The 27,091-nt window shown below is 49.7% G+C and overlaps 5 protein-coding genes and 1 long non-coding RNA gene across 7 annotated transcripts; 2 read left to right on the plus strand and 4 right to left on the minus strand.

Annotated features, from left to right (window-relative positions):
• The first annotated feature begins 44 nt into the window (after positions 1-44).
• Positions 45-4,119, plus strand: LOC135453898 (uncharacterized). The gene is made up of 3 exons (XR_010441984.1): positions 45-201; positions 1,693-1,767; positions 4,028-4,119. It is a non-coding gene; the product is annotated as an uncharacterized LOC135453898 (long non-coding RNA).
• On the minus strand, positions 517-2,578 carry LEAP2 (liver enriched antimicrobial peptide 2). 2 transcript variants are annotated; one of them, XM_064725378.1, is made up of 3 exons: positions 2,316-2,578; positions 1,756-1,907; positions 517-854 (listed from the first exon to the last, which is right to left on the minus strand). In XM_064725378.1, the coding sequence occupies exons 1-3, from the start codon at positions 2,370-2,372 to the stop codon at positions 818-820; spliced, it is 246 nt and encodes an 81-aa protein (XP_064581448.1). In that variant the 5' UTR covers positions 2,373-2,578; the 3' UTR covers positions 517-817. The 2 variants fall into 2 exon arrangements, with proteins under 2 accessions (XP_064581448.1, XP_064581447.1); XM_064725377.1 differs by lacking the exon at positions 2,316-2,578 and having other exon boundaries at positions 732-854; positions 1,756-2,026.
• Positions 4,120-6,641: 2,522 nt separating the features above from the next.
• Positions 6,642-7,676, minus strand: LOC135453897 (cytochrome b-c1 complex subunit 8). Its single transcript, XM_064725380.1, has 2 exons — positions 7,337-7,676; positions 6,642-6,873 (listed from the first exon to the last, which is right to left on the minus strand). Exons 1-2 carry the CDS (start codon positions 7,488-7,490, stop codon positions 6,779-6,781), a joined length of 249 nt encoding a protein of 82 aa, XP_064581450.1. The 5' UTR covers positions 7,491-7,676; the 3' UTR covers positions 6,642-6,778.
• A 1,914-nt stretch (positions 7,677-9,590) lies between these two features.
• GDF9 (growth differentiation factor 9) lies at positions 9,591-12,902 on the minus strand. The gene is made up of 2 exons (XM_064724883.1): positions 12,348-12,902; positions 9,591-11,298 (listed from the first exon to the last, which is right to left on the minus strand). The coding sequence occupies exons 1-2, from the start codon at positions 12,760-12,762 to the stop codon at positions 10,382-10,384; spliced, it is 1,332 nt and encodes a 443-aa protein (XP_064580953.1). The 5' UTR covers positions 12,763-12,902; the 3' UTR covers positions 9,591-10,381.
• A 4,317-nt stretch (positions 12,903-17,219) lies between these two features.
• On the plus strand, positions 17,220-22,524 carry C1QTNF2 (C1q and TNF related 2). The gene is made up of 3 exons (XM_064725002.1): positions 17,220-17,417; positions 20,037-20,285; positions 21,468-22,524. Exons 2-3 carry the CDS (start codon positions 20,045-20,047, stop codon positions 22,079-22,081), a joined length of 855 nt encoding a protein of 284 aa, XP_064581072.1. The 5' UTR covers positions 17,220-17,417; positions 20,037-20,044; the 3' UTR covers positions 22,082-22,524.
• A 283-nt stretch (positions 22,525-22,807) lies between these two features.
• FABP6 (fatty acid binding protein 6) lies at positions 22,808-25,170 on the minus strand. Its single transcript, XM_064725124.1, has 4 exons — positions 24,992-25,170; positions 23,634-23,809; positions 23,109-23,198; positions 22,808-22,930 (listed from the first exon to the last, which is right to left on the minus strand). Exons 1-4 carry the CDS (start codon positions 25,056-25,058, stop codon positions 22,877-22,879), a joined length of 387 nt encoding a protein of 128 aa, XP_064581194.1. The 5' UTR covers positions 25,059-25,170; the 3' UTR covers positions 22,808-22,876.
• Between the last annotated feature and the right edge of the window lie 1,921 nt (positions 25,171-27,091).

Here is a 27,091-nt window from a genome sequence, read left to right on the forward strand (position 1 = left end):
GGGGCCTTCTCCTCCCTGGAAGTGCATTTTTAAGCAGTATTTTCTTTCATTAATCCTATTGCTCTGTGAAACAACAGAAAAGTAGCATCCAGTGTGTGTGTCCAGACTTGCTGATATTGTTTTTTGTCTTTCAGCCTCCAAGTCGACATCCAACACATCAAAACAGCGTTTTAATCAATTCATTTTAAGACAGGAGAGAAGGTCAGTGGCAAAAGTCAGTCTAGGACATGTATTTAAGTAAATTTGATTAGAACTAATGAAAAGTAAATAGTTCCCATTCCACTTACTGCTGGATATATTTCGGATATTGGAATTGCTATCAGTATTATCAGTTTGGCTCCCTCTTTCCAACAGGGCTTTATCAGAGGGCTGATAAGAGCCATACTGGGAGGGGATGGGGTCTGATCTACTTTAGCTCTTGCCAGGGGGAAGGATAAATATCCAAAGTCTGACTGGAACTGAGCCCCAGCTCTGTGCTCACCATCCGCTTTGCTCAAGATACAAGGAAAACCAAACTGCTTTGCTGAATATATATTTTAATTCACACCTTCAAATAAATAATAGGAAGCATTACAAAAAAACCAAACGAGCAGGAGATGCAGAGTCCTTTTATTGAGCTTGGCCAGAGGCCTCCAGAGGCGTGGCTGGGGAGGAGATGCTCTCGAGCTCCTGAAAGTCCTTTCATCAGCACATGTGACAGAAATATCAAATACTCTGCTTGCTTGAGGCTCTTGCAGCTCCTGAGCAGTCAATAAATACATCCCAAGTGCATGGAGCATGGTCAGCAGTAACAGTGCAGGCTGTGCTTGGTGCCAGCTCACGCCGAGGCCGTGGAGAGGAGGCAGCGGTTTTTCCTGGGGGAAAAAATCGGTGTGAGGCACTGAGGGCTGGGGCTGCCCTGCCAGGGGTGCCAGGGGTGCCAGGTACATCTGTGTGCCCCTGTGCCCGCAGTGCTGTGTTCAGGCACTCTGTGTTCCCCTCAACTATTCAGTCTTAATTCGTTTTTTGGTCTTTGCTTTCCATCAGAATTCCAAACATAGCATAGCAGCCCACCCTGTCCTATTTACTTACTTATCATGATAATTTATAATATAAAATAAGCTTATTTATAATAATATTAATTAATAATATGATATACAAATAATATATTATCTCTATATTATTATATACTATGTTATATATACTATACTATATATAGTATATAATCATTAATAATAGGACTGTTACTGTTACTGCTGTTTACATATAGTAGAAAATTATTTGTGCAACAGGTGCCATAGAAAATCACCTTTCAGTAAGTAATTAAGTAATAATTTTAACTAATCAATTTACATGTAGTTGGACAATTTGCTCATGCCTAATGAGAACTAAATAGCTTTTGATATTGTAGTTGCTTTTTAAACTATGAGCTTAAATATAATCACCATAAAGTGATTAATTTAGAATATCAATACGAGCTTTTCACTTTTCATTAGTACATGCTTTAGAAGGAAGGATTAATGGGAATGTCTATAAATTGCCCAAAAGCTGTCTGGAGCCCTTTGTTCTCTTTGCCCAGCCGGGTTATTTGGGGTTGCAGTGAAAGGACTGGCTGGCACTCGGGGACCTGGACTCTGCTCTGTTTGTTCTGCTTACTGAAGAGTCTGAGGCTGTTACCCCATCCCTATTCCTGGTATCTTTTTTCATGCACAGAGCGACCTCTGGATGGCGTTGGGAGGAGCCCAGGTGGGAGTTGCTGGCCGCAGCAGAGCTTACCTGCAGAGCATGGTGAGGCACTCGCTGTTGTCCCTGCACGAGGCCCCGATGGGTCTCAGGGACACTCCTCTCCAGAAGGGCGTCATGCGCCGCTGCCGGGCGCTGCGGGGCTGGGGCTGGGGCTGCCTCGGGGACAGGGACACGCCGTGGCTCTGGAACACAGCACGGTGACCGTCAGCACACGTGGCAGCTGCAGCGCTCCCTGCTCTGCTGCTGAGCTCAGCAGTCTTCATTCTAAGGGAGGCTTAACTTGAAATCGCTCTGCTTTGCAGATTGCGAAGCACGGCTTGCAGCCCGACCCCAAAGAAATATCTACCCAAATTAGGGATGGTTTCATCTTCTTGGGAGTGAAGGCAGAATCGCTGGCTGAGCTATGGCTCAGAGTAGCCCAGTATTCACTAGGCTGTAGCTACATTTTTATGATGCTGAATCCTGTAAAAAGCCCTGCTGTCACATCTTAACTCCTGCCAGTTGTCCATCCAAATCATAACAGCTTTTACGGACTGCCTGTCCTTTGAATTAGCCCTTTAAATAGTTTATTTCAGTATGGTCTCAGTTACCTGGCTGAGCAGCAGTGAGCAGAGCAGAAGGGCTGCCATCACTTTCCACCAGTGCATCTTCCCAGCAGGAGCTGTCACTTGGAGCAGCCGTGGGCAGAGGAGGCACAAAGAGCTCCAGTCAGGACTTCCCAGACTGTCAGCTACATTTTTATAGACTTCATTCTCTTATCGTTGCATCAGCTGCCAGATATTACAGGAGCAAAGTTCGCTTTGGAGCAAGAGGGAATTGCTAAGTCTACATCTGCTGCAGTGATCTGGTTCAAGGCCTGTCTCGAGCTAATGATTTACTCCCCTCCCACTTGTACTTTGTCTGGTCAGTTGTGCTGACCCCTTGTGCCAGCTGTTCCTTTTTTTAAAGCCCTCCTAAGATGTTACCAGAACTGCATGGTCTATTTGTAAGCAAAGGGGGGCTGGCCCAAATTATTGTGGTCAAGATCAAAAGCCTAATTTAACTTCTGTAGCTCTGAGTTAGCCAACCAGGGGAAAGGGTTGTATTACCAAGCTGATTTGGAGCAGAGAATTGTGCTTTTGATTTGTTTCTCGCTCTTGGTACATGAAAGAACCATAAGGAAGTTGCTTAACCTTTATTTCCAGGCACACAGTGCTCAAAAAGCAGGTGTAACATTTTCCAGCTGGGTTTGGGAAAACGTGTGATAACTCACAGAGCTCTTCCCCCAGGAATCCCAAGGTGTGAAAGATAATCATCTCTAGGTAAATAATGCAAGAGGCTGCTCAGGGCTGGTCTGGAGCTGAGGAGCTCCATGTGCAGCCTGTGCTTTCATGGATGAGCCATCTCTGCCCAGCTGTGTCACTCACCATCAGGCTTCCAGAAGTGCCAGCAGCTCCCATGGGGGTAGAGGGGCTCATTGAGAGGAAAATTCAGTTTTTCCATTGTGGGGTGAGATTGCAGCAGCAGAGAGAGGTGTGAGCACAGCTAGTGCCTCTCATGTCCTCTGCCTACACACTTGTGCCTGTCCCAGCGTCTCGTGGCTCCTCACCTGTGGGATCTTGTGGATCTCGTTGGATGGGGCTTGGAGCAACCTGGGCTAGTGAAGGTGGGGGGAACTGCAAGAGCTTTAAGGGCCTTTCCAACCCAAACCACGCTGTGGTTCTGCTGGCACCCACCTCTGTCAGGTCAAGACATGAGATTGCAGAGTGATATAGAGAATTCCAACCTGTGTCACTGTGTGCAGGTTTTGGAACACACTGTTTGAATTCAAGTAAATACAAAGTAATAAATGTATAATGAACTGTTTTAGCTAAATTGCAAATACAGATCTGGATGTCATAGGCTCTATTTCTCTGATTGCTTAACATGAAGGCACAAGTGCCAGCGTGGAGAGCAAGTGACTTGGATTAAGATAATGCTGCGATGTCAGATGATTACCCCTTAGCCCAAATTTCCCTGGGATGAAAAGAAAAACCTTCCCAGCACAGTGTACAACACTATTCAATCATTCCCATCATAGGATGGTTCTTACACACCTTCCTCTGCCCTACTTGTTCTGCTTTTCTGGGAGGAGGAAGCAAAATTTTCATTATTTCACCTTCTTGGATCTTAAGGGAAGGAAATGGGACAGTAAATCATGTCAGACAAGTAGCTGAACTTAAGAAGTTTATTTTATATTTGAGTGGGAACTTCTCAGTTGTTTTTCCCATGGAGTCCTTCCTTTTCCTGTAACTTGAGTTCTAATTCCTGCTGTTTCCATCAGGCACTAGTGCAGAACACAAAGGAGGACAAGCAGCATGAGCAGGAGCCCTGACTACTTCCATGAAACAGGATTTGGAATAGCAGAAGAGCCCTCTGTAAGTCATTGTCTCTCAGCTTTTCTGGCTGGGGAAGGCTGGTACTTTGTGATGATAAATCAGAATTGTTGTCTGTCCCTCTGGGTCACTAATAGCATCAGACTGTCCCTGTCAGGCAGCAAACTGCTCTGAGCAAGAAACTGGGGAAAAAAAGTATAACTGAGCTGGTCCTTTCCATGCCCTCAATTCCCACAGGCCAGTAAGACCCCACAGTAGAGATGTGAGAAAATAAACACAAAATGTTGCTCTGTTGCCACTTCTAATAATTGCCCAAAGGAGAACAGAAATAAATGAGTGAAAACTTCTCAAGCCCCTTGTTCAGATTCTGAAACGCCCATGGGTTGAACTCCCACTGCCACAGGGCTGGCCAGAGCCATCCCAGCTGGGAATGGGGTCTGCATCTGAGGTGGAGGTTGGCAGGGCAGGATTAGGATGGGTGGGCAGGGTTGGCGTGGCTGGGAAGGTTTGGGGTGGGTGAGCAGGGTCACAGGATGGCAGGGCAGGGTTGGCATGGCTGGGAAGGTTTGGGGTGGGTGAGCAGGGTCACAGGATGGCAGGACAGGGTCACAGGATGGCAGGGCAGGGTTGGCATGGCTGGGAAGGTTTGGGGTGGGTGAGCAGGGTCACAGGATGGCAGGGCAGGGTCACAGGATGGCAGGGGAGCAGCAGGCTGCTGTGCAGCAGCTCGGTGCTGACCCTGTCCCTCCGTGCTGACCCTGCTGGGCCGGTGCGTGGCCGCGGTGCCGCTGCCCCTCTGTCCCTGTGTTTGTGTTAGTCTGGCCCCTGGGCCAGGCACGGTTCAGCCGTCTGTGAGCAGGAGCAGGGACCTCGTGAGAGCCCTGGCAGTGCTGGGACAGCACACGGTGACAGAGCTGCTGAGGCACCGAGGCCACCCCTCTGTGGCTCTCAGAGGCACCGTGAGCAGGACACACGTTCTGAATGAAACAGCTCAGGGAGAGGGATTTTATACAGGCACACAGTGACAGACTGCCAGGGTTAGATGGGACATTGGGAACTGTTCCCTGGGAGGCCCTGACACACATTTTCCAGAGCAGCTGTGGCTGCCCCTGGATCCCTGCAAGTGTCCAAGGCCAGGCTGGACAGGGCTTGGAGCAGCCTGGGATAGTGGAAGGTGTCCCTGCCCACGGCAGGGGTGGCATTGGATGGGCTCTGAGGTCTCTTCTGGGATAAATCTGCCTCTACACATCTCTGCCAGTTCACAGCCACAGCAGCCAGTTTGTTGCTCCTCACTTGCTTAAGCTGCCTAGAAAATACCAGTGACCCAAAATGCAGTTAAGCACAGAATATTTTTGGGACAGCTTGGGAGCACTGGCTGATTGATTTTATTGCTACTTATGCCAGCCTCAGGCTGTGCTTGGAGGAAAGAGGCTGAGCTGGGTCTCACGTGCTCTGGTCCCCAAAATACTCCAGCACTGAGCTATAAAAATTGCATGGCCCCAGCTTCCTGAAGTGAGAGCATCATTGTCTTCCTGACAGCCCAGCCCTGAGCACACAGGGAAACGTCACTCCTGCCCTGCAGATAAGATAAACTCCCAGGACAGCTCCAGGAATAGCACAGCAGGAACACCAACGTGTTGCTCTGCATGGGGTGGGAGCTGGAGGCAGTCACTGGAACATTGGGAGGAAAAAATTAGGATAAAGGAACCAGCCAGGTGTACTGAGCCTCCAACAGTGAAGGTGTTTCTACACTCAGAGACACAGGTGAATAAAGTTGACACTGCCTGTGTCAACTTTATTACCAGCAGCTGATTTTAAATCATCTTCAGGCATTTAGCAGTCTTGCTTCTCCTGGCAGTTTTCAAGAAGGTTCTGATGCAGCCTGTTACCACTGATCAGATATCAGAGTGTAGTTAATTACCCAATTAACATTAGCATAACTAGGTAATTAGAATCATAGGATCAGAGAACAGCCCAGGTTGGAAGGGACCTTGGCAGATCAGCTGGTGCAGGATGTGTGGGAAGGGAGCCCAGAGGAGGTTACCTGGCACCCCGTCCAGTCACCTCCTGAAACCGCCAGGCTGTTCCAGGGACGGATTGTTCTCACTGGAAAAAATTCCTTTGTTACACAGAGATGAAACCTCTCCCGGTGCAGCCTGTACCTGTTCCCCTTCACCTGCCCGGGGCTCCCATGAAGAGCGAGCCTCCAGCCAGAGGTCAGGGTCCATCCCAAATCCCAAGCCACCAGCCAGCCCCTCCAGCTTTAATCAATACCAAACCAGGGGGTGTTTGTTTTTCACAGATCTCAAGGCTGGAGGAAAAGCAGTGGCCAGCGATGGGAAAAATAAACGGGACAAGGAACAATTTCAAACCAGCCCTCGTTGCACTTTATACTGAGGAATATTTCAAAGAAACAGGAATTACGAAGGCTGGAAGTGCTCTAAGATAAAACATCCGAGCACATGGAACTTCAGCCTGATTATCTGCCTGTACAGAGAGAACCAGACAAGGGATTTGATGCTCCTCACCTCAAACAGCTCAAGACACGGATTTCACACAGAGTCATGGGGCAAAGTTACAGTTTATTAGCCAAGGCTTATCTCCCTGTTAATCCCCTCCGGCCATGGGAACAAGCACAGCAGGTCCCGGGGAGCTCCGGAGCCACGTGGGCACTGCTCGTGGGCACCGGGCACTCCTGCTCAGCGGTCGCACTCGTAGTCAGCCGGGTTCTTCCTCTTGAGCCGCTCGAACTCCTGCGTCCCCCAGGAATAAATCAGGTAACCGAGGGCCAGGGCTGCCAGGGACAGAGGACAGGCACAGTCAGGGGACACCACAATGAGGGGACACTGCTAGAAAGGGACACTCTCCATAAAGGGACAGTGGAACGACGGAACGCTGCTCTAAGGGAATAATGTAGTGAGGGGACACTGCAGTAAGGGGAAATTCCCAATAAAGTGGCATACGATGCAGTGACGGGACACCTAGAAAGGACACTGTAGTGAGGGGACATTGGAATAAGGGGATTTCACCACACGAGGACACTGGGAGAAGGGGATTTAACCACACGGGGACACTGGGAGAATGGAATATTCACAATATGGGGACACCGCAGTGAGGGGACACTGCACCGCGCACAGCACCTACCTCCTGCGACACAACAACATCCCACAACCCCCACCCTGCCCCAGTGCTTCCCCCTCCCCAAATTTACACCACGAAGGAGGTACAAAAAACAGGGATTCCCCCCCTGTACTCACGGGGCACCACCTTCAACACCTGGGAGGCGAAGCGGCGGGCCACGTTGGGGACGCCGTGGGACAGGGCGTTGGGGAAGGCTTGCTGCTCGAAGGGCGACAGGCTGTAGGAGATGACATGGCGCACCCGCGCCAGGTTCCCGAAGTGCTTCCCCATGGCCGCGGTGTCCCCTCGGTCACAGCGCAATGGCCGCCGCCCGCCCCGGAACTGCCTCGGCGAGGCCTTCCGGGGCACCGCGAGCGGCGCTTTCCGTTTGTACCAAACGGTAGAGGCGGTGAAATACGTGTGTGATAAATCACAGTTACACTAAAGTGTGTTTTTAACGGGCGGTTTGTAATAAATGATGTGCTCAATAAACGGGCCCTGCTCTGAGGGGGGGGTCACGCGAGGCACCTGCGCCGTGAGGGGCGGGGGGGGGGGGGCGGTGCCTCAGAGCGGAAAACCGCCAAAAATAAATAATGGAGAAATAAACCAACGTTTGTGTGGCGATTGTGGAGCACGATGGAAAATAAATAATGGTCCGAAGAAAAACCCACTATTGTGTGGCGATTGTGGAGCTCCGATGGAAAATAAATAATGGTCTAGGAAAAATCTACTTTAGTGTGGCGATGGGGGAGCTCCAAATGAAAATAAATAACGGTCTGAGGAAAAACCCACTTTTCTGTGGCGATTGTGGAGTTCCAATGAACAGCGGAAGTGTCTGAAGCAGAAAATCATGGAATTCTGGAAGAGTTTGCTCTGGAAAAGGCTTTTAAAGGTTAAATATCCTGCCCCGCAATGAGCATCATAAACAATATTGGAATTATTATTAGAATGTATGAGACATCTATCACATAACTGAAATTACTATTAGACTATATTAGATATCTTCACTATTACTGGAATTATTAATAGAGTCTATAATTATTAGACTATATTAGACCTATTCCATATTATTCGAATTATATAGTATATTCAACATCAAACTTATTTAAATTACTATTAGAATATATTAGAGATCTTCAACGTTATTGCAATTATAATTAGAATATATTAGAATTATTATATCAGCTTCCACATTAACAGATAATTTTTAGGATTACTATAATTAATCATCTTCCACATAATTGAAATTATTAGAAGATACTAGAATTGTTAGGCATATTTAACATTATTGGAATTATTATTAGACTAGATGAGAATGGTTAGAATATTAGACATTTTCACCATGATTTGAATGATAGTAGAATTATTAGACTGCATTAGACATTTTCAACTTTATTTGGATCAATATGCTCTATTAGACATATTTGCCATTATTTAAACTAATATGACACTATATTAGATTTATTAGAATATGTTAAACATCATCAACATTGTTGGAATTATTATTAGAATATATTAGATATTGGTATTATTACAATATATTACACATTTAATATATTATTATTAGAATTGTTATACTATATTAAAGATATCCATTAATGGAGTATTAGAATATATTAGGATTATTGGGCTACATTAGACTTTTCACCATAATTAGAAGGAGTTGTCTCAGGAAACAATTCCATTTATTTTCTTTTCTGGCAGGTGAGCAAAGCCAAATTCCCAGAGTTTGAAGGGAAGAACAGAAGTGATACAATCCAAACTGACCCAGCTGCCCACAGTGCTGGCACCAGGATGATTTTATGTGATACCAGGGTTCTGTTTTGAGCTTTTGGTGCCAATCACTTTGATTTTAGCAGTCAGAGACCGAAACCTGGAGCGGGATGTTCACTTTTAGAGCAGATTTGTGCTCCAGGAGCTCTCCAGACACTGCTCCATCTGTGGGTTCAGTGACCAGGTGAACCAGAGTGACACCACTCAGCAGTCCCTGCCCTGCCAGGCTGAATTCCCAGCCTCTGGAAGAGCTCAGGATCTCAGGTAGGGGCTGGTTGGGTGGCTGAGTGCAGAAAGTTACACCATTTGTTTATTAATCCATTAGCAAGTCAATGTTAAAGAATGTTCTGAACAAGTTTTACAAGATGGTGCTGCTCCACAGCCTTTAATTAGCAAACAAACAAGAAAAATGCCCACTAAAGCTGAGAAGTTTTGTGTATGAGCCCCAAGTCCAGGAGGAGAAAATAAATCATAATAAATCAATTACAGTAAAAATTTGGTGTGAAAGCATCTAGAGTTGAGGCACTTGTTACCGACAGTTTCATTGTGAGAGGAAACAAAGCTGCAGCCCCACATTTCAGAATATTAAACCCATTGAACAGCATTTACATCAACACATTTAAGGATTTTAGAAGCCATTTTGGGGGATTAGGCTTTTTAAACAATTCTTCCTATTTAAGAAGCTAGTGGCAATGTGCCTCCAGCAGACAATGTTCTGCTCTCACCCCATGGACAGCTGCTCCTTATTCTTGAATAAAGGAAGCCTCACCTGATGCCAGTTGTTACCAAAATAGTGCCTAAAGTGTCCACAAATTACCCACAACTGCCCTTAAATTCTCACCCTTCTTTTAGCTGAGAAAGCCCAGAGTGCAACAGAAGAAAAGCAAAAAAACAACCTTTTAATCTTTATAGAACTGTGAGGAAGGGTTTTGTCACCCTGCTTGGAAGAGCTGGAATGTGGTAGGGGAAGAGAATGAAAAACTGAAGAAATAATTCTGACATTAAAGACTTTCTCCCCTTGCTAGTCATTGCTGGAGATGCCACACACAAGGTTTCTGTAGAGGCAGAGTAGCAGGCACTGCATGTCAGGGTATGTGTGACAGCCATTTATTTCTCTCTCCTTTTTTTAAATCTGTAATAAAGCAGCTTAAAAATAGACATTTAATAGTTGAAACCTTTCCCCCATTTTAAATGCAAAATTCTCCCGATAAAAAGACACTATTTACATTTAATTGCACATTCTAGAGAGGCTGAGTGAGTACAAAAACCAGTGCTCTGATGTGAACCCCCTTGTGCTAACTCGGTGCTAAATCCCAGCTCCTGGAGTTCCAGTGGTCGTAGCTACAGCACCTTGAGAATGCAAAACTAAAAGGTGTATTTGGAGCGCACACCGTGCCCAAGCAGAGCCGCTAGCGGCAGGTGCACTTGGTGGCGATCATGTCCTCGTACTCCTTGTAGGCGATGGAGCCGTCGGGCTCGATGGTGAGCACGCTGAGCGGGCTGTAGGCGGCGGGCACGCACGACGGCCGCGGCACGGCGGGGTCCAGGCGCTCGTAGATGAGGGTCTGCACCATGGTGTGCACCGGGGAGCCGTAGCGCTGGCCCAGGGCGCGGGGGCAGTCCCCGCGGCAGAACTGCGGGCTGTAGCGGTGCGGGGCGATGATCCAGCGGTCCCAGCGCAGCTGGCTGAAGCTCAGGCGGAAGTTGTGCAGCTCGCACTCGTGCGGAGGGAACGCGAACTGCTTCAGGTTGTGGGGCGAGGAGGCTGGCGCCGCTTTGGGATTCTCGTTCCTTCGCTGCCGAGAGGCCCTTTTACCCTGGGCATTGCCTTGGTCACCCCTTGGAGCATCCACCTGCGGGCTGCTGCTTTTCCTCCCGTGCCCCAGTGAGCTCCCCCGGTGATGAGCTTGCTCGCTGGTGTCGTTCAGATAGAGCAGAAGGGAAGGGGGAACCAGTGTCACATTCATAGCCTTTCCCAGCTTCGTGCTCCCTTGTGGGTCACCCGTCAGACAAGTGAAGTTCAGAGCCATGTGCACGTTCCTCCTGCTCATAGCAATCAGAGGCCGCAGGAAAGAAGTCACATCCATCTCCACCCATTTGCGTTTCCTAACGTCAGAGTGCAGGCTAAAAGCTAAAGAGTGGGAAATGCTGGGACAAACTTGGCTGGAAAAATCATGTTCCTTGAGGGATAAATGGCATATGCAGGTAATGGAAGAGGAAATGGGAACAGATGTGTCAAAGGAATAAAGCAAGACAGACTTGAGTAAGTGCTCCAGAGCAGTAACACGATCCAAGCTGAAGAGTAAATCCACCGAGTGAGTATCTCCTGGGAAGGGAAACAGATTCCTGTAGTGTTAGTGTGTCTTATTTTTCCACCTAGACATAAATACTGTTGTAGTGGATAAGTAAAAATTATTCAGCAGCATAAGAAAACAATTTCAATGCCCTTCCTTACATTTACTATGTGAAATTTCTACTTTGGTCAGGGACATACAAGTTAAAAATTAAGAAATTTTAAAAAAACAAAGAAAGCCCCTGATTTTAACAGTTGTTATGATTCATTTCTTTAAAAGAACCAACACAGGGGGAAGTCAGCTGTTGTCTCTTTAGTGCTGGTGTGAGGTAACAGGAACTAAACACTCCAGATGATACAAACCATGAACTCCACCTCAAAGGGCTGTTCCTGTGCCGCAGCACAATGCTTGTGTTTATCTGTCTTTCTATGAAAAACCCGAGCCAGGAGAACTCAGGTCACCTCAGCAGGATTAACAGCCAACGATTTCTAGGTGTTGTTGTTGTGAACAGCCCACTTTTAAGAAAGCCATTGAAGGACCATGTTACAGTGTGCCCAGCCATCCCAGTTCTGAGCCTGATTTATGAGTAATTCTACTCTTCCCTTCAGGGTTTGGTCATGATTCTTCTCTAGCAAATGCACTGGGCAAGGAGAGGAGTCTCTGGCAGTGGGTTCAGGCAGTTTGGTACAAGTCTCATACCTGTGCTGTAGTTCTTTGAAAAAAGCAAAGCCAAGGTGGGCTGTAGAAGGAACTGTACTGCCCCTTATGCCTCAACAGTTTTTGCCACTTTTCTTACTTCACTGAGATCTGCTTGTGGCTTTTTCTGACTCATGAGGAGATGAGTCAGCCTGAGACATCAGCATGTCTTGTACATACCACTTGTGTGGTGTTCCCAGCCTGTAAAGTCTGTACCCAATGCCACTCAAGGAGAAGTAGGCTATGAAACACTCCCCCAGTTTAGGAGAAGAGCCTCCAGGACTAAAACAGCAGCAGCGCTGAAGGAAGGAGGTATTTTAATCTGGTGCTGCCGGCACAGGACACACAGAAACCCCGCGTGCCCTCCCCGGCAGTGCCCACCTACCTTTGGCCAGGTGCGCGGGGCTGCGCTCGCAGTCCCAGCACGGCGCCAAGAGCCGCACCGTGTTGTAGAGGCGGCCTCGCTGCGCCCGGGGCACGCCGTCCCTGGTGGCAGAGAGCCGGTACAGCCTCTTCATGTACCGCAGGGCCCGCGAGTCCGGCTGCAGCCGCGGCGCCTCGCCCTGCCAGCCGCGGGGGCCGCGGTCGCGCAGCACCTTGAGCAGCGGGGGCAGGAGGGCCTGGGCTGGGGCCGCGCCTCGGGGCAGCTGCGGCCCCGCAGCAGCCTCGGGAGCCCCCCAAAACCCGCGGGGCACTGCAGAGCCCCCCCGGCCCCGGGAGCGGGGCGAGCCCTGGGCGCCCGCAGAGAGCCAGGACAAGCAGCAGTACAAACAAACGCAAACCCTCCAAGTGCTCTCCATGCTCTCGAGGGCTGCGGATGAAAAATCACCTTCCCTCAAGTATTCGAGGAAAAACAGGAGTGCCCGAACCCAATCCCTTTATATAGGTTGCAGCTGCGGAATGTGAGGGAGGTTTCCTTCTGATTAGGAAACAAAGAGAAAGATCTGCAGCTGGTCCCTGAAACCACAGGTTCAGTGCAGTTGGGCTAAGCCTTGGCCCTGGAAGCTTATTATAAAGAGATACTAATTCTGAATTAACCTTTTTCACATGGGAAATTACAGGCTGGGAGCGAGTGCCAGCCCGCAGAGGGAGCTGGGGAGGCGTTAGTGCTGCCTGCTCTAATTAATCCTGGTTTATTTGCAGGAATATATAAAGCTAAATATTACTGCTCTTAGCCTTTGGCCCCTCTCCATATGCTGGTGGAGTAGTTTTACCAGCTCTGAGCTGAACAATCCAGCCCCCAGCTGCTCACTGGGTATAAAGTTGTGGGTTTTGTTAAGGAATAAGCTTTGAGGCTGCTTTGAGGGCATCTTACAGGTAGTTTAATTTAGGGGTTATATCAGATGTTCTCCCTCTTGCCTTGGTGTGCTGCAGTGGAAAGCTGATTATGCCAAGCTTGTTACTATTTCTTTCAGCTTCCCTGGTGTATTTTCCTGCCTGAGAAACTCTTGTTTACAAGCTGGAGAGTAAAGAAAGCCCTGAAGAATCAAAAATTGTGAAAAAGGGAGAGTCTGCTGGTGTTACCTGCCCTGTTTGCTGCCTGAGGCGAGGTTTTAGGTCACCTGCTGTACACCAGATTTGAGTTATTTTCTCAGAATTTTTTTATACTGGTCTCTCTTGCAGGATCTCTGCCATGGGGTTTCAGTTGTGGCTTTAAAGTAGGAGTAAGGAAATATTTCTCATTTGGTTGGTGTCTTGTTTATTTTTCATTATTGTTGGATGTGGTTAAGGTGCAAGTCTGGTGCTGCAGACTCCAGAGCAGGGGGACTGGAGGTTTTTTGTGATTGGGAAATACAAGGTGTTTTCAGAAATCCCTTCTTGTCTCACTTGTTACTTGGTATCAAGGCAGGGGCCTATTGTGGTGAGTCAAAAAGGTTGCTGAGTTTACTCTGAATTACAGAACGTACTGAATTTACTTTGAATTATTAGTAGAAGGTATATGGAACAAAAAGGAATAACCCCAAGCTTTAGACAGCATCTGCTCAGTGCTGGCAGTGGCTCACTGGTGATTGGGCTGGTTCCCACTTCCGTCTTCCCAAAATAAGCTCTATTTATTTTTATCTTAATGGGTCAGGGCTGCAGCTCCTAAGCAGAGCTAATGGTCTCAAGGGCATCCTCTAAGTTTAAACAGGGTTTTGACTCATTTTTATGGGGGCTTTTGGAGAGGGACAATCACTCTCTGTAGGCTGCTTACAGGCTTCCAAACTGCTTTTATGCAGGGCAATAAAAATTACTCAAATCACCATCCCACAGTAAGACTGGAGGCCTGTTGGGTGGAAAAATGCCTCCTCCTTCCCATTAGTATCCCCCAAAACCCCAAAGCACTGACACTCATCTGTGGTGAGGCACACTCCCATTGTTACTGCTGGGTTTTAAGCTGCCTCCAGCCTTGGTGTGAATTTCAGCTCTTCTGGCATTTGCTGAATCACTTTATTTGGTTACAAAGTCGTGGCTGCAAGGTCAGTGCCTAACAATGAAACCAGTGAGTTCTGAGAAGGTAAACAAGGGGAAATCCTTCCAGGCTGGGACACAGCCCTGCCCTGGGCTGGGAACTGATGGGTGCCCACATTTATGCACTCCCACGTCTCCCCCACAGCACGTGCACAGCAACAGCAAAGGGTGAATGAACCTTCAGGTGACTTTGTCCTGCAGGATTGAGGATGGCAAGCCAGATATATTTATATAGAAATAAATGATTTATCACGCTAGTGATAAGACTAGAAAAGCCTTAAACAGAATTATTTGCTACCTAGTATGTGTAGCCAGAACTACTAACATAGTACAGTGCACTAGTTTGGAAGCAAAACTGAAGCATTTATATTAAAGCAGTTATATTGAGGCAATTATACTAAAGACAGCAAAAAGTATTAGCTAGAGGATGGTGTTACTCATCCACACCAATGATTGTGGTGGGCAAATCTCTTTGGCTCAGCCCTGAGGAGTGGCCTTGAGGGGTGTCCCCACTCCACGGAGGAATGTCCACACACTCTCCAAGAGGGTGTGTTGGAAAACCCTCTGTTAAACAGTGGGCCTGGCTGTCAGGCAGATGTGTCTGGGCCAGCTGTGCCAGCTCAGCAGCTTTGGGCGAGGTGTCAGTAGCATCACTTGTTTGTTCCTTTGCCAGGCACTTTATCATCTGCCACATTTTCCCCTGGCTCTCAGGATGTTTAACTCTGGGATCCATGGATCAGGCTGGTTTTGACATTATTCACCCCAAAAGCAGCATGAACACCTTCTCCACTCACTGACAGCTTTTTGAGCGGGGCATTGTTTGAGTTGTTCCCCCCACTCCAGGCAGAGCATCCTGAGCAGGGGCTGCACCCCCAGCCCACACCTGTCCCTGAGCCAGCCCCCCTTCCCTGGGGACACCACAGCAGCCACGGCACAGAGGCTGCTGCTAAAAGCAGCACAGAGGGGACGAGACCTGCTGAATGTCCCCTGCAGGGTCTCACTGACACGAAAAGCACTGAGCACGAGTCTCAGGCTGCTCTGATTCTCTGTGCAGTTTGTTTATTTAACAAATTGTGCTGCCAAGTGTTCTCAGCAGAGCTGTCTGGGACCCCGGTGGAGCCTGGCCTGGCTGTGCAGCACAGACAGATTTTCCATCAGCACAGAAGGAGCTTCCCTTCCCAGCAGTTTCTCCCCGCAGTGCTGAGCTGGGTCAGCTCTCACTGCCTTCCCCATGCTGCAGACTGGGCACAAAACCACCCTGAGCTGTGAATTCCCCGCTGCTGCCTGGAGCTGCCTGGCAGGATTGCTGTGAGTCCCAGCATCCTCTCGTCCCTGGCCCGTGTCACACCCACCCCAAAGCACAGGTGCCATGGGGTAGGAGCAGGGTCAGCAGAGGAGCTGTTCCTTTCCTCACCATCTGAGGAAACCACTGTGGCTTCCCAGGCCCATCCCACTGGCACGGCAGCAAAGCCCAGGGGAGCTTTCACCTGGTTTCCTATTTCACATGCAATGCCTTGAGCCTTTTGGCCCACACCCAGGCAGAGGGGCCCAGCACGAATCTGGATTCTTACAAATTCATAGAAACAGGCAAAAAGGGAGAATTTCTGTCTGACCCATTTCCAGAGCAGCCCTTGGAGCTGTCTGGGTCTGTCCCAGCTGTGCTCACCCCAGTGCCAGAGGTGAGCCAGCTTTTCAGAGCAGCCCTTTTCCCAGGGAAATGCAAAGCTGAAGACTGCAGGGGTTTGGGAAGGGCTGTTCCCCTGGAGGCTGTTCAGTGCCAGGGAGCTGGGGCCTGGCACTGCCTCTGCAGGAGCTCGTGGGACTGTCAGCATGAAAACAGCCCTGTGCTTCCTCAGCCAAATGTTCCCAGCCCTCCCAGGAGCATCTAAACTGGCCCAGCTCACAAAGCCAACTGTGTACAGACTTCATTTTTACGTTAGATCTCTTCCCAGCAAGTGCCAAAAGCAAGCACAGGGGAAAGCTTAAAAATAAACCGTGACAGCTCTGAGAAGGATGAATCTGGGCAGAGCAAGGAATGACAATTCCAGCATTCTCCTGATCAGCTGATGCTCTGCACTGAGCAGTAAGGATTTAGTGGCTGCAGGGCAGGGTTTGGAGCGCTGCCTCCAGGCACACCCCTGTCCCACACCCATGAGGAGTCCTGGTGGGGACAGAGCAGGAACCCACAACCAAAGATGAGTCTGGTCCATACCAGCCCTGGCAGCATCCCAGAGCATCCTGCTCCAGCCTCAGCTGCTGCTCCTGCTGTTCCTGCCTTACCTGAAGCAATTGTTGGGGGGCTGTAATTATTTTCCAAGCTTAAAACAAAATCCCAATCCTTTCCCAAGACAGAAGCATTCCTGCCCTGCCATCCCTAAGACAACGTTGTGTTTTGTAGTGCACATCAGCCTGAAGAAGTGCCAAGGTACAAATTTGCATTTGCAGAGCTGCTGCTTCATGGTCGTGTCCTTAAATTCAAGCTTGGAGTGATTCAAGTGAGTTTCCACCCCTAGGACAAGATTTTCTTCCCTTTAATGCTCCAGGACAAAGTGGGAAAGTTGTTCCCCAGTTGGATCAGTGTTACCCATTCCCTGCTTGTGAGGGCAGCAACTACAGCAGAGAGGATCCAGGCAGCCCCTGAGCCTTTCCTGCAGGACTGTGAGGGAGAGGGAGAATGGAAAAGCTCCCTAAGCATCAAGAGCTTTCCAGCCACATGTGCATAAAAATCCCTTCCCGTGCCACGTGACCGAGGAAGAGGCACAGATCCATTACACAATAATAAAAATATGCCTTTGGCAACGTGGAGCCAAAGTGGAGCTGCTGCAGGGAGCTCAAACTACGCACGAGAAGGAGTAAAACAGGAATAAAAAGGACCAAAGTCAATCCTGCACAGCCCTCCCAGGACCTGCTGGCAGGACAGGGCTGTGGATCTGCAGCAAAACATCTGCCTGAAGCCCTGGGGGCTGCCAGCGCCTGTCCCGATCTCACTGAGGAGATCAGGCTGGTGAGTAGATCCACTTTTCCTTCCTCTGCCTCTCCCTCCTCTTAACCTTCGCTTTGAGAACTTCCCAAATAAGGTCTAAGTCACTGAGCACTCAGGTTTCCAAAGCCTGCACAGGAATCCATAAAGGCAACAGCTGCCAGTTAAAGAAATAGCACCATGAGGGAAACATTCCTCAGCTTTTGCTGAGCTCCCACCTCCCTCAGCCTGTCCTGCACTGGGCAGCTGCCGAGAGGGTTTGAGCTCGGGTTAGGAAGGGTTTGGCACAGGAATTCCTGTGTTTGTGCTCCAGGCTAGGGAAGGTTTGGCACAGGAATTCCCGGTGCCTGCAGCCAAGGACAGAAGGGGCATCCTCTGCTTTCCCTCCTTTGCTTTGTGCAGCAGCAGGGAGCACATCAAACCCCTGTGGGTGTAAGGGCTTCCCTGGCTCCTATCAGTTAAATCCACCCATTTCCGGTGCTGTGTCACTGCTGTCACACCTGATCTCACCGAAATCAGCCTCACACCCAAGGGCTCCTTTTGCTTCCACCCCAGGGACGCTGCAGGGCAGCCTCCAGAGCTGAGAATTAGGCTCATGAGATAATGATTATCTTGAAGATTAATTAAGACACCTTGAGGTACACTAGGAAATTGTGAAGCAGAAAGATGGATGTTTTATTTGAGAAAGCCTCGAATACTGAAAGGAAATAGAGAAGAACGTCACAGTGTTCACTCACTGCTGGGTCCCTCATCCTGCTCCTGCCTCCCTCCAAGCAGCAATTCCCTCCGTTTCCTATTCCCACCACCACATGGCACAGGGTGGCTTCACTGGCCAAAAAATCATCGTCACTGCACGTGCCACCAAACCCTGCATCTGGCAACCCTCAGGGATTTTCCTCTGGGATTTCAGCCCAGCTGCCCTGGAAGCAGCAGAAAGTACAGCTGATCCTGACTCTTCCAGGCAGGATCTTTTCTTACAGAAACACTTCTTTAATGCACAACAGGCATTGGTCACGGCCCAAAGGTCTCTAACCCTGGTGACAAAGCCATTGGTTAAAATGTCATTGGAAAATCAGCCCTGCTGCTGCACAGCCTCCTGTGCTGGGCTGCCTGCCCACACCACAGAGAGGGGAGATGCTGATCTGCTTCCAATCTGCTTTTTGGAGCTCATCGGACCTTCTACATCGAGGAACAATTTTCCTTTTAAGGTGGAACAGCATGAGGTTTGTTCTCTTTCAAAAAGATTTCTTGAAGAGGGTATTTATAGATGCTCTTGTGGATGTGGTGGTGCTTTGCATCCCACACACATTGCTGGGATATGGGATGAAGTGTTCTTGTGGAGCTGTTAATTAGCACCAGCTCTGGAGCTGTGCCAGAGCACAGCCCCAGTGTGGATTCTCCCCATTATCCAAGTACTGGTCCCACAAACCTCATGACCTCGGGGGATTTTGTTTGCCACTTTTTATCCCATCAGGGCAATGAGCTGGGTTGTCTCAAGATATCAGAAGTGATTCTGGTAAGAAACTGTCACAGGAGGAGCTGCTGTCCCACCCTCTGCTCCCTCTCACACCTTCCTTCTCCACATGAGGCATTCCCAGCTTTTCTCCAGGTTATGCTCCACAATGACATTTTTCCCTGCCACAGCTTGTGAGTCACATCTATCTCCAGACACCTCTCACTGTTCTGCCCCATTGGAGGGGTTCCTGGGAAGCAGGGATGCTGCTTGCCGTGTGATCTCCCACCCCACAGGCATTTGTTTCCCTTCCCTTTCCCTTCATTCAACTTTCCACATGAACACTGAGTGGTGTTTTCCATCTCACAAGTCCATTAAACCAACCAGCAGCAAATCAGAGCTGAAGAACCAAAGGGTTTAAGAAGCCAAATCCAGCCCTGGATCTGGTTTGCATTTCCCTCTCCTCTGCATGTTCTTAATTATAATATCACAGAACTGGGGGCTCCCACTGAGCATAAATATGTAGGATCAGCTGGCTGGATTTGGAGCATCTAAATATGCATTTCCACCCCTCAGGAACTGAGAGCAGGATGAGAGCTAAGGCCAACATGGAATTTAGCCAGTGCTTTAAGCATCTTATTTCCAGTGCAGGAGCTGCACAGAACAGTACTGGGGAGCTGCTAAAGCTGAGCTGCAGTGGGGAAGGGGATGAGGCTCAGCTCATCTGACAGGCAAGAGGCACTGAGGCCTGGCCCAAAGCCTGCCCAGCCTCTCTTCTGAGTGCTGCCCTTATGATGGGCTCTGTGCTTTGAGGAAACCCCAGCCATGGACAGGTCATGCTGGGATGTTCACACCAAGCCCCTTCTCCTTCCACTTCCCTGCTTCCCAAGCAGCTGCTTTCTGCACCCCTTTGCCATTGCTGCTGGTGTTTTGGGGGAAAAGAGGCTCAGGGAGCAGGATGAAATGAGAGATGGCCACAGACACAGAGCTGGAGAAGAGTAAGTTTGATAAAAAATATTGGTCTGAGCTAGAAAACTCCGTGAGCCAAGTCCTTGGAATCGCATCACACCAAAGCAAACAGCTCCCCCACCCTGCCAGGACAAGCCAGATAATCTCCCATTTTCCTGCAAGTTTCGACACCAGCCATGCCAGCGGTGCCCTCAGGCTGCTGATCCCGTCTGCTCCCACAGGCTGTGCCATGATCTCGGCTGTGCTGCTCCTCTGGACCGTGCCCTGCGTGGCAAACCACATCCTGGGGGGCTTTGCCAAGCGGCAGCTGCAGGACGGTGCCCAGCTGGCCTGCAGCCTGCCCGGGCCCCCCGGGCCCCCCGGGCCGCCCGGCCTGCCCGGCACCCCCGGCACCGTGGGCAGGATGGGCTTCCCGGGCAAGGACGGCAAGGACGGCCAGGACGGCGACAAGGGCGAGCACGGCGATGAAGGTAAGAGAGAGGCGCTCGACATGGCAATGGAAGGGTGGGAGCTGTGGGGGAACAGCCCCTTCACTGCTCCACCTGATGGGAAACTCCACCAGGAATTCCCACTGTCCGCCCCCGAATGATCCCCTTTGTCCCAGGGGCTCCGCACTCTCACCGCGCTCTCACAGCTGCAGTTTGTGTTGGATTCATTCGGTGACACAGTGAGGTTGGCCCTGCGCCGCTCAGGGCTCTCTAGAGCAGACAAGGAGCTGTCCTGAGGTTCCTGCTCCCAGGAAAACCAGAGCCACGAGAGGAAAGGCAGCAGGGGCTGCCCTGAGCGCTGTAACGGGACAGGCGCGGGCCGTGCCGGGCCTAGCGCAGAGCAAACCGAGCCGGGGCTGTGCCGGAGTCAGAGGCGGCGGGAGCTGAGCACAGCAGAGATTTCCCTGTGCCACGCTAGAGAGCACTCCTGCCTCAGCAACGCCAGCGAGCCCAGCCTGCGGCTGCCGCCTCCTCCCGCCCCAAGCCGGCAATCTGGAGAGCAGATTTCCAGCCACAGCCGCGTTTCGATCTGCTCCTGCTAACAGCAGGTCAGGAGGCACTGCATAAATCCTCACGGCTTTGCACAGATCAGATAGCACCGAGCCAGAATCACTGCCAGCCCAAGTCCCTTCCCTTCTCAAGGCAGCCCCTGCCCGCAGTGTTTGCTGGTTCATCCCCCAGCTGGGCTGGGCTGGGCTTTTTGCAACACCTAGATCTACTTTTACCTTGTTTTTATACAGTCTCATGCTAAATGTAAAAAAAAAAAAGCAAAGAAAAAGGAAAGTTATGAGATCAAAAGCATTCACCTGCTCAGACTGAGCCTCTGAAAGCTTCACAAACCTGCCCCACTCTATAAAACCAAAACATTTACAACTTGTTCTGTAATTCCTTCTTTTTCTCAAGTGAGCCAGATAATGGAATCAGCCTTTGGTCCTTAAAAAGGACGGAATTCCACTGTTACCACACCAGCTCCCTGCCTACCCTGGCTGGTCAGTCCGGACAGATGTCCAGCCCCGGTGGGATTTCATTGGGATTTTCACACCAGCAATGGCTTCCTCCTAAATGAAATCCCTGCTGCAATGCTCTAACCCCCTTCCACCCACTGTATTCAGCTCTTTCCCTCAAGAGCGATAAGAGAACCTGACAAGATAATTTGTCTTGCAGGTCCCCAGGGCAGAACAGGAAACCCTGGCAAGCCAGGCCCGAAGGGGAAAGCAGGAGCCATTGGCAAGGCCGGGCCCCGCGGGCCCAAGGGTTTGAAGGGCAGTCCCGGGAAAAGCGGGGCCCCGGGGAAGAAGGGGCCCAAGGGGAGCCGGGGCGAGGCCGGGCCGCCGGGGCCCTGCAGCTGCGGGGCCGGCAGGGCCAGGTCTGCCTTCTCGGTGGCCGTGTCCACCAGCTACCCCCGCGAGAGGCTGCCCATCAAGTTCGACAGGATCCTGATGAACGAGGGAGGGCACTACAATGCTTCCAGCGGCAAGTTCATCTGCAGCATCCCGGGGATTTACTACTTCACCTACGACATCACCTTGGCCAACAAGCACCTGGCCATCGGCCTGGTGCACAACGGGCAGTACCGCATCAAGACTTTCGATGCCAACACCGGCAACCACGACGTGGCCTCTGGATCCACCATCCTGGCGCTGAAGCAGGAGGATGAGGTGTGGCTGCAAATCTTTTACTCAGAGCAAAATGGGCTCTTCTATGATCCCTACTGGACAGACAGCTTGTTTACTGGATTCTTGATTTATCCTGACCAAGATTATCTCAATGAAGTGTAGGAGGAGAAACTGTGGGGACAAAATAGGAAATGGCCTCAATCCAACAAACTGAGGCCTTACGTGGGTCATGCCTGGGATTATCAGATGATTCCACATTTGCCTATGGGATTATCAGCTGATTGCACCCTGTATGGACTATTGAGACTTTTCCACAGGGTACCAGGCCTTCATCAGCCTCATCAATGTCTCCATCCCAAAGCCACCCATTATGTATTCCATGATTATTCATTCCAAGATGCCATGGACATGTAATTCAAATACTGGTGCAGAATGCTTTGGTTATTGCATTGTTATAATAAAGCATGGAAACCAGCAGTCATTTCCTAAAGCTGAGCTGGGAAGTGCCACTGATGCTGGAGATTGTGTCACTGGGCTTCCTCCTCCACACCCCAGCACAGCCCTTGTTAATGGAATCGGGTTTTGCCAGCCAAAAAGAGTCAGGAATTTGCCAGCTGGAGTTGTAAAAGTCCCTCCCAGGCCATCAAGGCATCTGGTCTGCACAGGAAGTGATTAAAAGGTCTTGTTTTTAAGGCTCAGGGCTCCTCTCAGGGCACAAAGTGGTGCTCTGAGCACCTCTGGTGTCCCTCAGAGCAAAGAATCAGTCACAGAAGGGTTTGGTTGGGAAGGATCTTAAATCTCATCTGATTCCACCCCTGTCAGATACTTAGGAATGGGGTCAGCATTAACATGATGTTTGTAAAACCAAGAAAGAGACAAAGACAGAACTTTATTTTATTTATTTTATTTATTTTATTGTTGGCTTTGAGTGCACTGGAAGAGACTGGCCTTGCTGCCTTAGGCAATCTTTTTGCTGGTCCTCTTGTAGACTACACCAGAAGAAGTAGAAGTCTGGAATAAAGAACAACCAAAGCTTTGGTTGGACAGTGTAATCAGAGCCCCAGAGTCCCAGGGGAACAGCCCTGGGGATGGCTCAGAGCCTGTCCTTCATTTAAGATTTTTTCCTAAATTTCAAATGTTGGGGATTCTCTTTGTTTTCATGAACTACCCTGGATCTTTGAGCACTCACCTCCACCAGCTTCCCCCCACAGATCTCTGAGGTGTGGCGGTAGTTGGGGAAATCAGCTACAAGTTTTCCATCTTCCATTTTGACAGTTGCCTGTGAGAGAGAAAGGGTTCATGTTGCTGGGGATGGAATTTCTGTTGCCAGATTCTGTAAACACCTGCACACCTGGTGCTGGAAGTTTATGAGACAGAGGTTGTGTGCTGCACAGGGCTGAAATCTGTGGGCTTTAGTTCTTGAATGTTCACAAGTTAAACAGACACTTGTTCATCTCCCAGTTCCTGCAGATTCCGGATCTGCACATCACTCATTACCAGCTCTGAAAATGGTCCTGGCAGGCAGCCCAGGAATCAGTGATGATGCACCCAGGGAGCCCCAGGATGGTCTGGGCTGGAAAGGGCCTTAGAGCCCCCCATGTCCCACCCCCTGCCATGGGCAGGGACCCCTTCACTGCCTGACACACAGGTTTGCTTTTCACCCTGAATCCAATTCCACCTGAGGCTGGGGAGCTGAGGAGCTCTGTGAATTTACCTTGAACTTCTTCCCTCCCATGGTCTCCATGTCTGCCTCCTTGCCCACGGTGAAGGTGTTGGTGGTGGTGCGGCCTCCTGGGAAGTGCTGTGTCCACGTGAAGTCATTCCCATTCTGCACCACCTCTGTCACAATCTTGCAGTTCTTTCCCATTTCAGCCTTGTCGCTGGGGAGACCTTAAACAACAAAAACACAGTTTGTCAAATCTGAGCTGAATTGAACTGAAGGACGGTAGTGGTGTGTTTGTTCTCAGAGCATCTGACTTGTTCATTTCTTATTTTAATTTTTTTTTACAATATCAAAGCTCTGAGTTGAAATTATTGATGCAAAGAAAGATATTGCATTAATATGTTTGCTAAAACAAAGCTTGCAATTTTTTCCTTAAGAAACAATACACAGGAAAAATGTACATAGTACATTAAATATTCCTTTCTCCTTAACCTACACATGCAATGCTTGGAGTTTCATCTGTGGGACCTTGGGTCTTTGCTATTTAGCTGCACATAACTATTTGTATATTTGCTCTTGCTCTTTTAACTAAATGCACATGGAATCTTTGGACAGTTTGGGTTGGAAGGGAACTTAAAGATCATTCAACCCCATGCCAGGGGCAAGGACACCTTCCCCTATCCCAGGATGCTCCAACCCCATCCAGCCTGGCCTTGGGCACTGCCAGGGATCCAGGGGCAGCCACAGCTGCTCTGGGCATCCTGCCCACCCTCCTAAGGAAGAATTTGTTCTTAATATCCCATCTAAACCTACACCCTGCAAGTTTGAATCCCTTCCCCCTTGTCCTGTCACTCCATTCCTTGCAAAGTCTCTCTCCATCCTTCCTGTAGCCCCTTCAGGCACTGGGAGGTCACAGCTGGGTCACCCCAAAGTTTCTCCTCTCCAGGCTGAACAATCTCAGCTCTCCCAGCCTTTCCCCTGTATTTTATCCAATCTATGCCCCATTTCTGACCCCAGCCAGACTCACCAATTTCTGCACAAACCCCAGCCCCATTCACCAATTTCTGCACAAACCCCAGCCACACTCACCAATCCCTGCACAAACCCCAGCCACATTCACCAATTTCTGCACAAACCCCAGCCAGACTCACCAATCCCTGCACAAACCCCAGCCAGACTCACCAGTCCCTGCACAAACCCCAGCCACATTCACCAATCCCTGCACAAACCCCAGCCACACTCACCAGTCCTGCACAAACCCCAGGCAGACTCACCAGTCCCTGCACAAACCCCAGGCAGACTCACCAATTTCTGCACAAACCCCAGCACACTCACCATCCCTGCCCCCACACAATCCCCAAAACCCAGCCACACTCACCAATCCCTGCACAAACCCCAGCCACACTCACCAATCTTCTGCACGAAGGCATCGTAGTTGTCGTCGCTCTCGAACTCGTATTTGCCTGAGAATGCCATGGCTGCCTTGGGATGAGGCTGGAGCAGAGCAGCAGCTGGATGGAGCTGGATGGAGCTGGATGGAGCAGCTGGGCTGAGCCCTGGCTTTATAGAGCAGCCCCAGCTCTCAGCCCACCTGGAAGTGGAGCTTTATGGCCCCTGAGTCACAGCAATGCCATCGACCTGTGTGACAATCAAGGTCATCAGGCAATTGTGCATCCTTGCCAATAACCTGGAGATCAGAGGAGTCAAGGCCAAAGGCTCAGCTTTCCTTTACTGCAGGTTGAAACAAAATATGCATTTTTACTTTAAAGATTTCACTGGTTTTGGATTCAAGATGGAATAAAAGTAAGATATAAATGGACCATGCACAAGTTCTCAGCTCTGCAGAGAAAGACCTGGGGAAACTTGTGTCACCACCAGGGTTTCCTTTGCACTTTTGGTTTAAAAGTGGCTGCAAAATGACTCTGACTATCCTGAAAACACATTTGACGCTTAGTTTGTTAATTAAAACTCCTTCAGCTTAATCCCAAGATTGCTGAACCCAACAAAAGGAAGCTTCCTTTCCCATGTGGACCCCAGTGCTGAGGCCCCAGCTGTGAGAGCAGAGCAGCCCTGGCACAGGGGGCAGGGCAGGGGTGGCACCGCCACGGGAGCCTCAGTGCCCCTGCTCTGCTCCAGAGGGACCTGCCCAGCCTTGGCAAGGAGGTCCATGAACTCGAGCCATAAACTCTCCTGCTCACGTAAAACTTGGAGGGGACAATTCCACTGGCAGAGTAACGCCACAGGGACCTTGGGACAGAGATCAAACTGGATAAGGAAAGCAGCCCTGTGTAAAAGGAAGGAGATAATCAGATTATATGAACGGTACTTGAGCTTTTATGCTCCCTGTCCATAAAGATCAGATTATATTGATACCATTATTATATTGATACCATACTATATTGTTCCACGATGAGATACAAAAACGCTGACAGCTCCACATAGGCATGGACAGGAGACTCCATAACGCCATGATTTGATCCTGCTGCTTACAAGGAGCAGCTATGCAGAAAATCTCATTGCTGTATTTGAATGCACCAGGATGATGTAAATTCCAAGTGTGTGGTATTTGGAGACAGTGAACAGGAGTAAGTTGTCAGAGAAGTGAAACTCTTGTGGAAGCTCATCCCCAAAGGAAAAGGTCATCCAAAGTGAGCAGTGAATTCCCTGTGCCTCCAAGTCAGCTGCCTCTGATATGCAAAGCAGCCGAGTCTTCAAATGCTGCTGGGAACAGAGGGAGCTTTAAGGAGCCAAATCAAAGCCTTGGATATCTTTACTTTGAGAATTTGCTTGCACAAAATAATAACACAGCGTTTTTGCATTCCTTTTGTCTGTGGAGTCCCCTTGCCCTTGGGTGGCTCCCAGCAGCCTCCCAGGTTTATGAACCTTTCAGAAGAGCTGCAGAAAGCCAGGGAGATTCACTCGGAGACAAAACGAGAGTGAGGGAGGTAATTCCAGCAGTGACTGAGCCAGGCAGTGCCGGGCTTTGAAGTGCTTTTAGAGCTGGATTGCAAGTGAACTGGGAGTGCAGATTGAAGATATCAGAGGGAGCTCTGCAGTGCCCACGGAGCTGCACTTAATGACTCCCTCGAATGCAGCTGCCTGGGGAAACCTGTGGAGCCCCGGATCCGGCAGCCCTCCTTAGGAAATGCTAATGATTATTAATTCCTCTGGCACTCAGAGTAATCATTGCTAATGAATTCAGGATGAGCTCATTTGGCCTTAATGTGCTGGGTAATTCCAGGGGAGCCCTGGTACACTCGGCCTCGTTAAGTGCCCGTTTAGTCTGGTCCGAGGTGTTGCTGCTCTCCAGCCCTAAAGAGCTGAGAATTCATCACCAGAGCGGGGCTGAAATATTACCCAGCTTGGGCAGAGCTCAAGATGCACAGAAATGCACCTGCCCAGCTCCACAGGTGCCACAGCCCAGAGCCCGTCCCTGCTCCAGAGGGGACATGGACCTGCCTGACAAAACCAGGAACAACGAGCTCACAGACATGGACAGGCAGGAGCAC

Source organism: Zonotrichia leucophrys, chromosome 13 (assembly GCF_028769735.1).
Source record: "Zonotrichia leucophrys gambelii isolate GWCS_2022_RI chromosome 13, RI_Zleu_2.0, whole genome shotgun sequence".
Lineage (NCBI taxonomy): Eukaryota > Metazoa > Chordata > Aves > Passeriformes > Passerellidae > Zonotrichia > Zonotrichia leucophrys.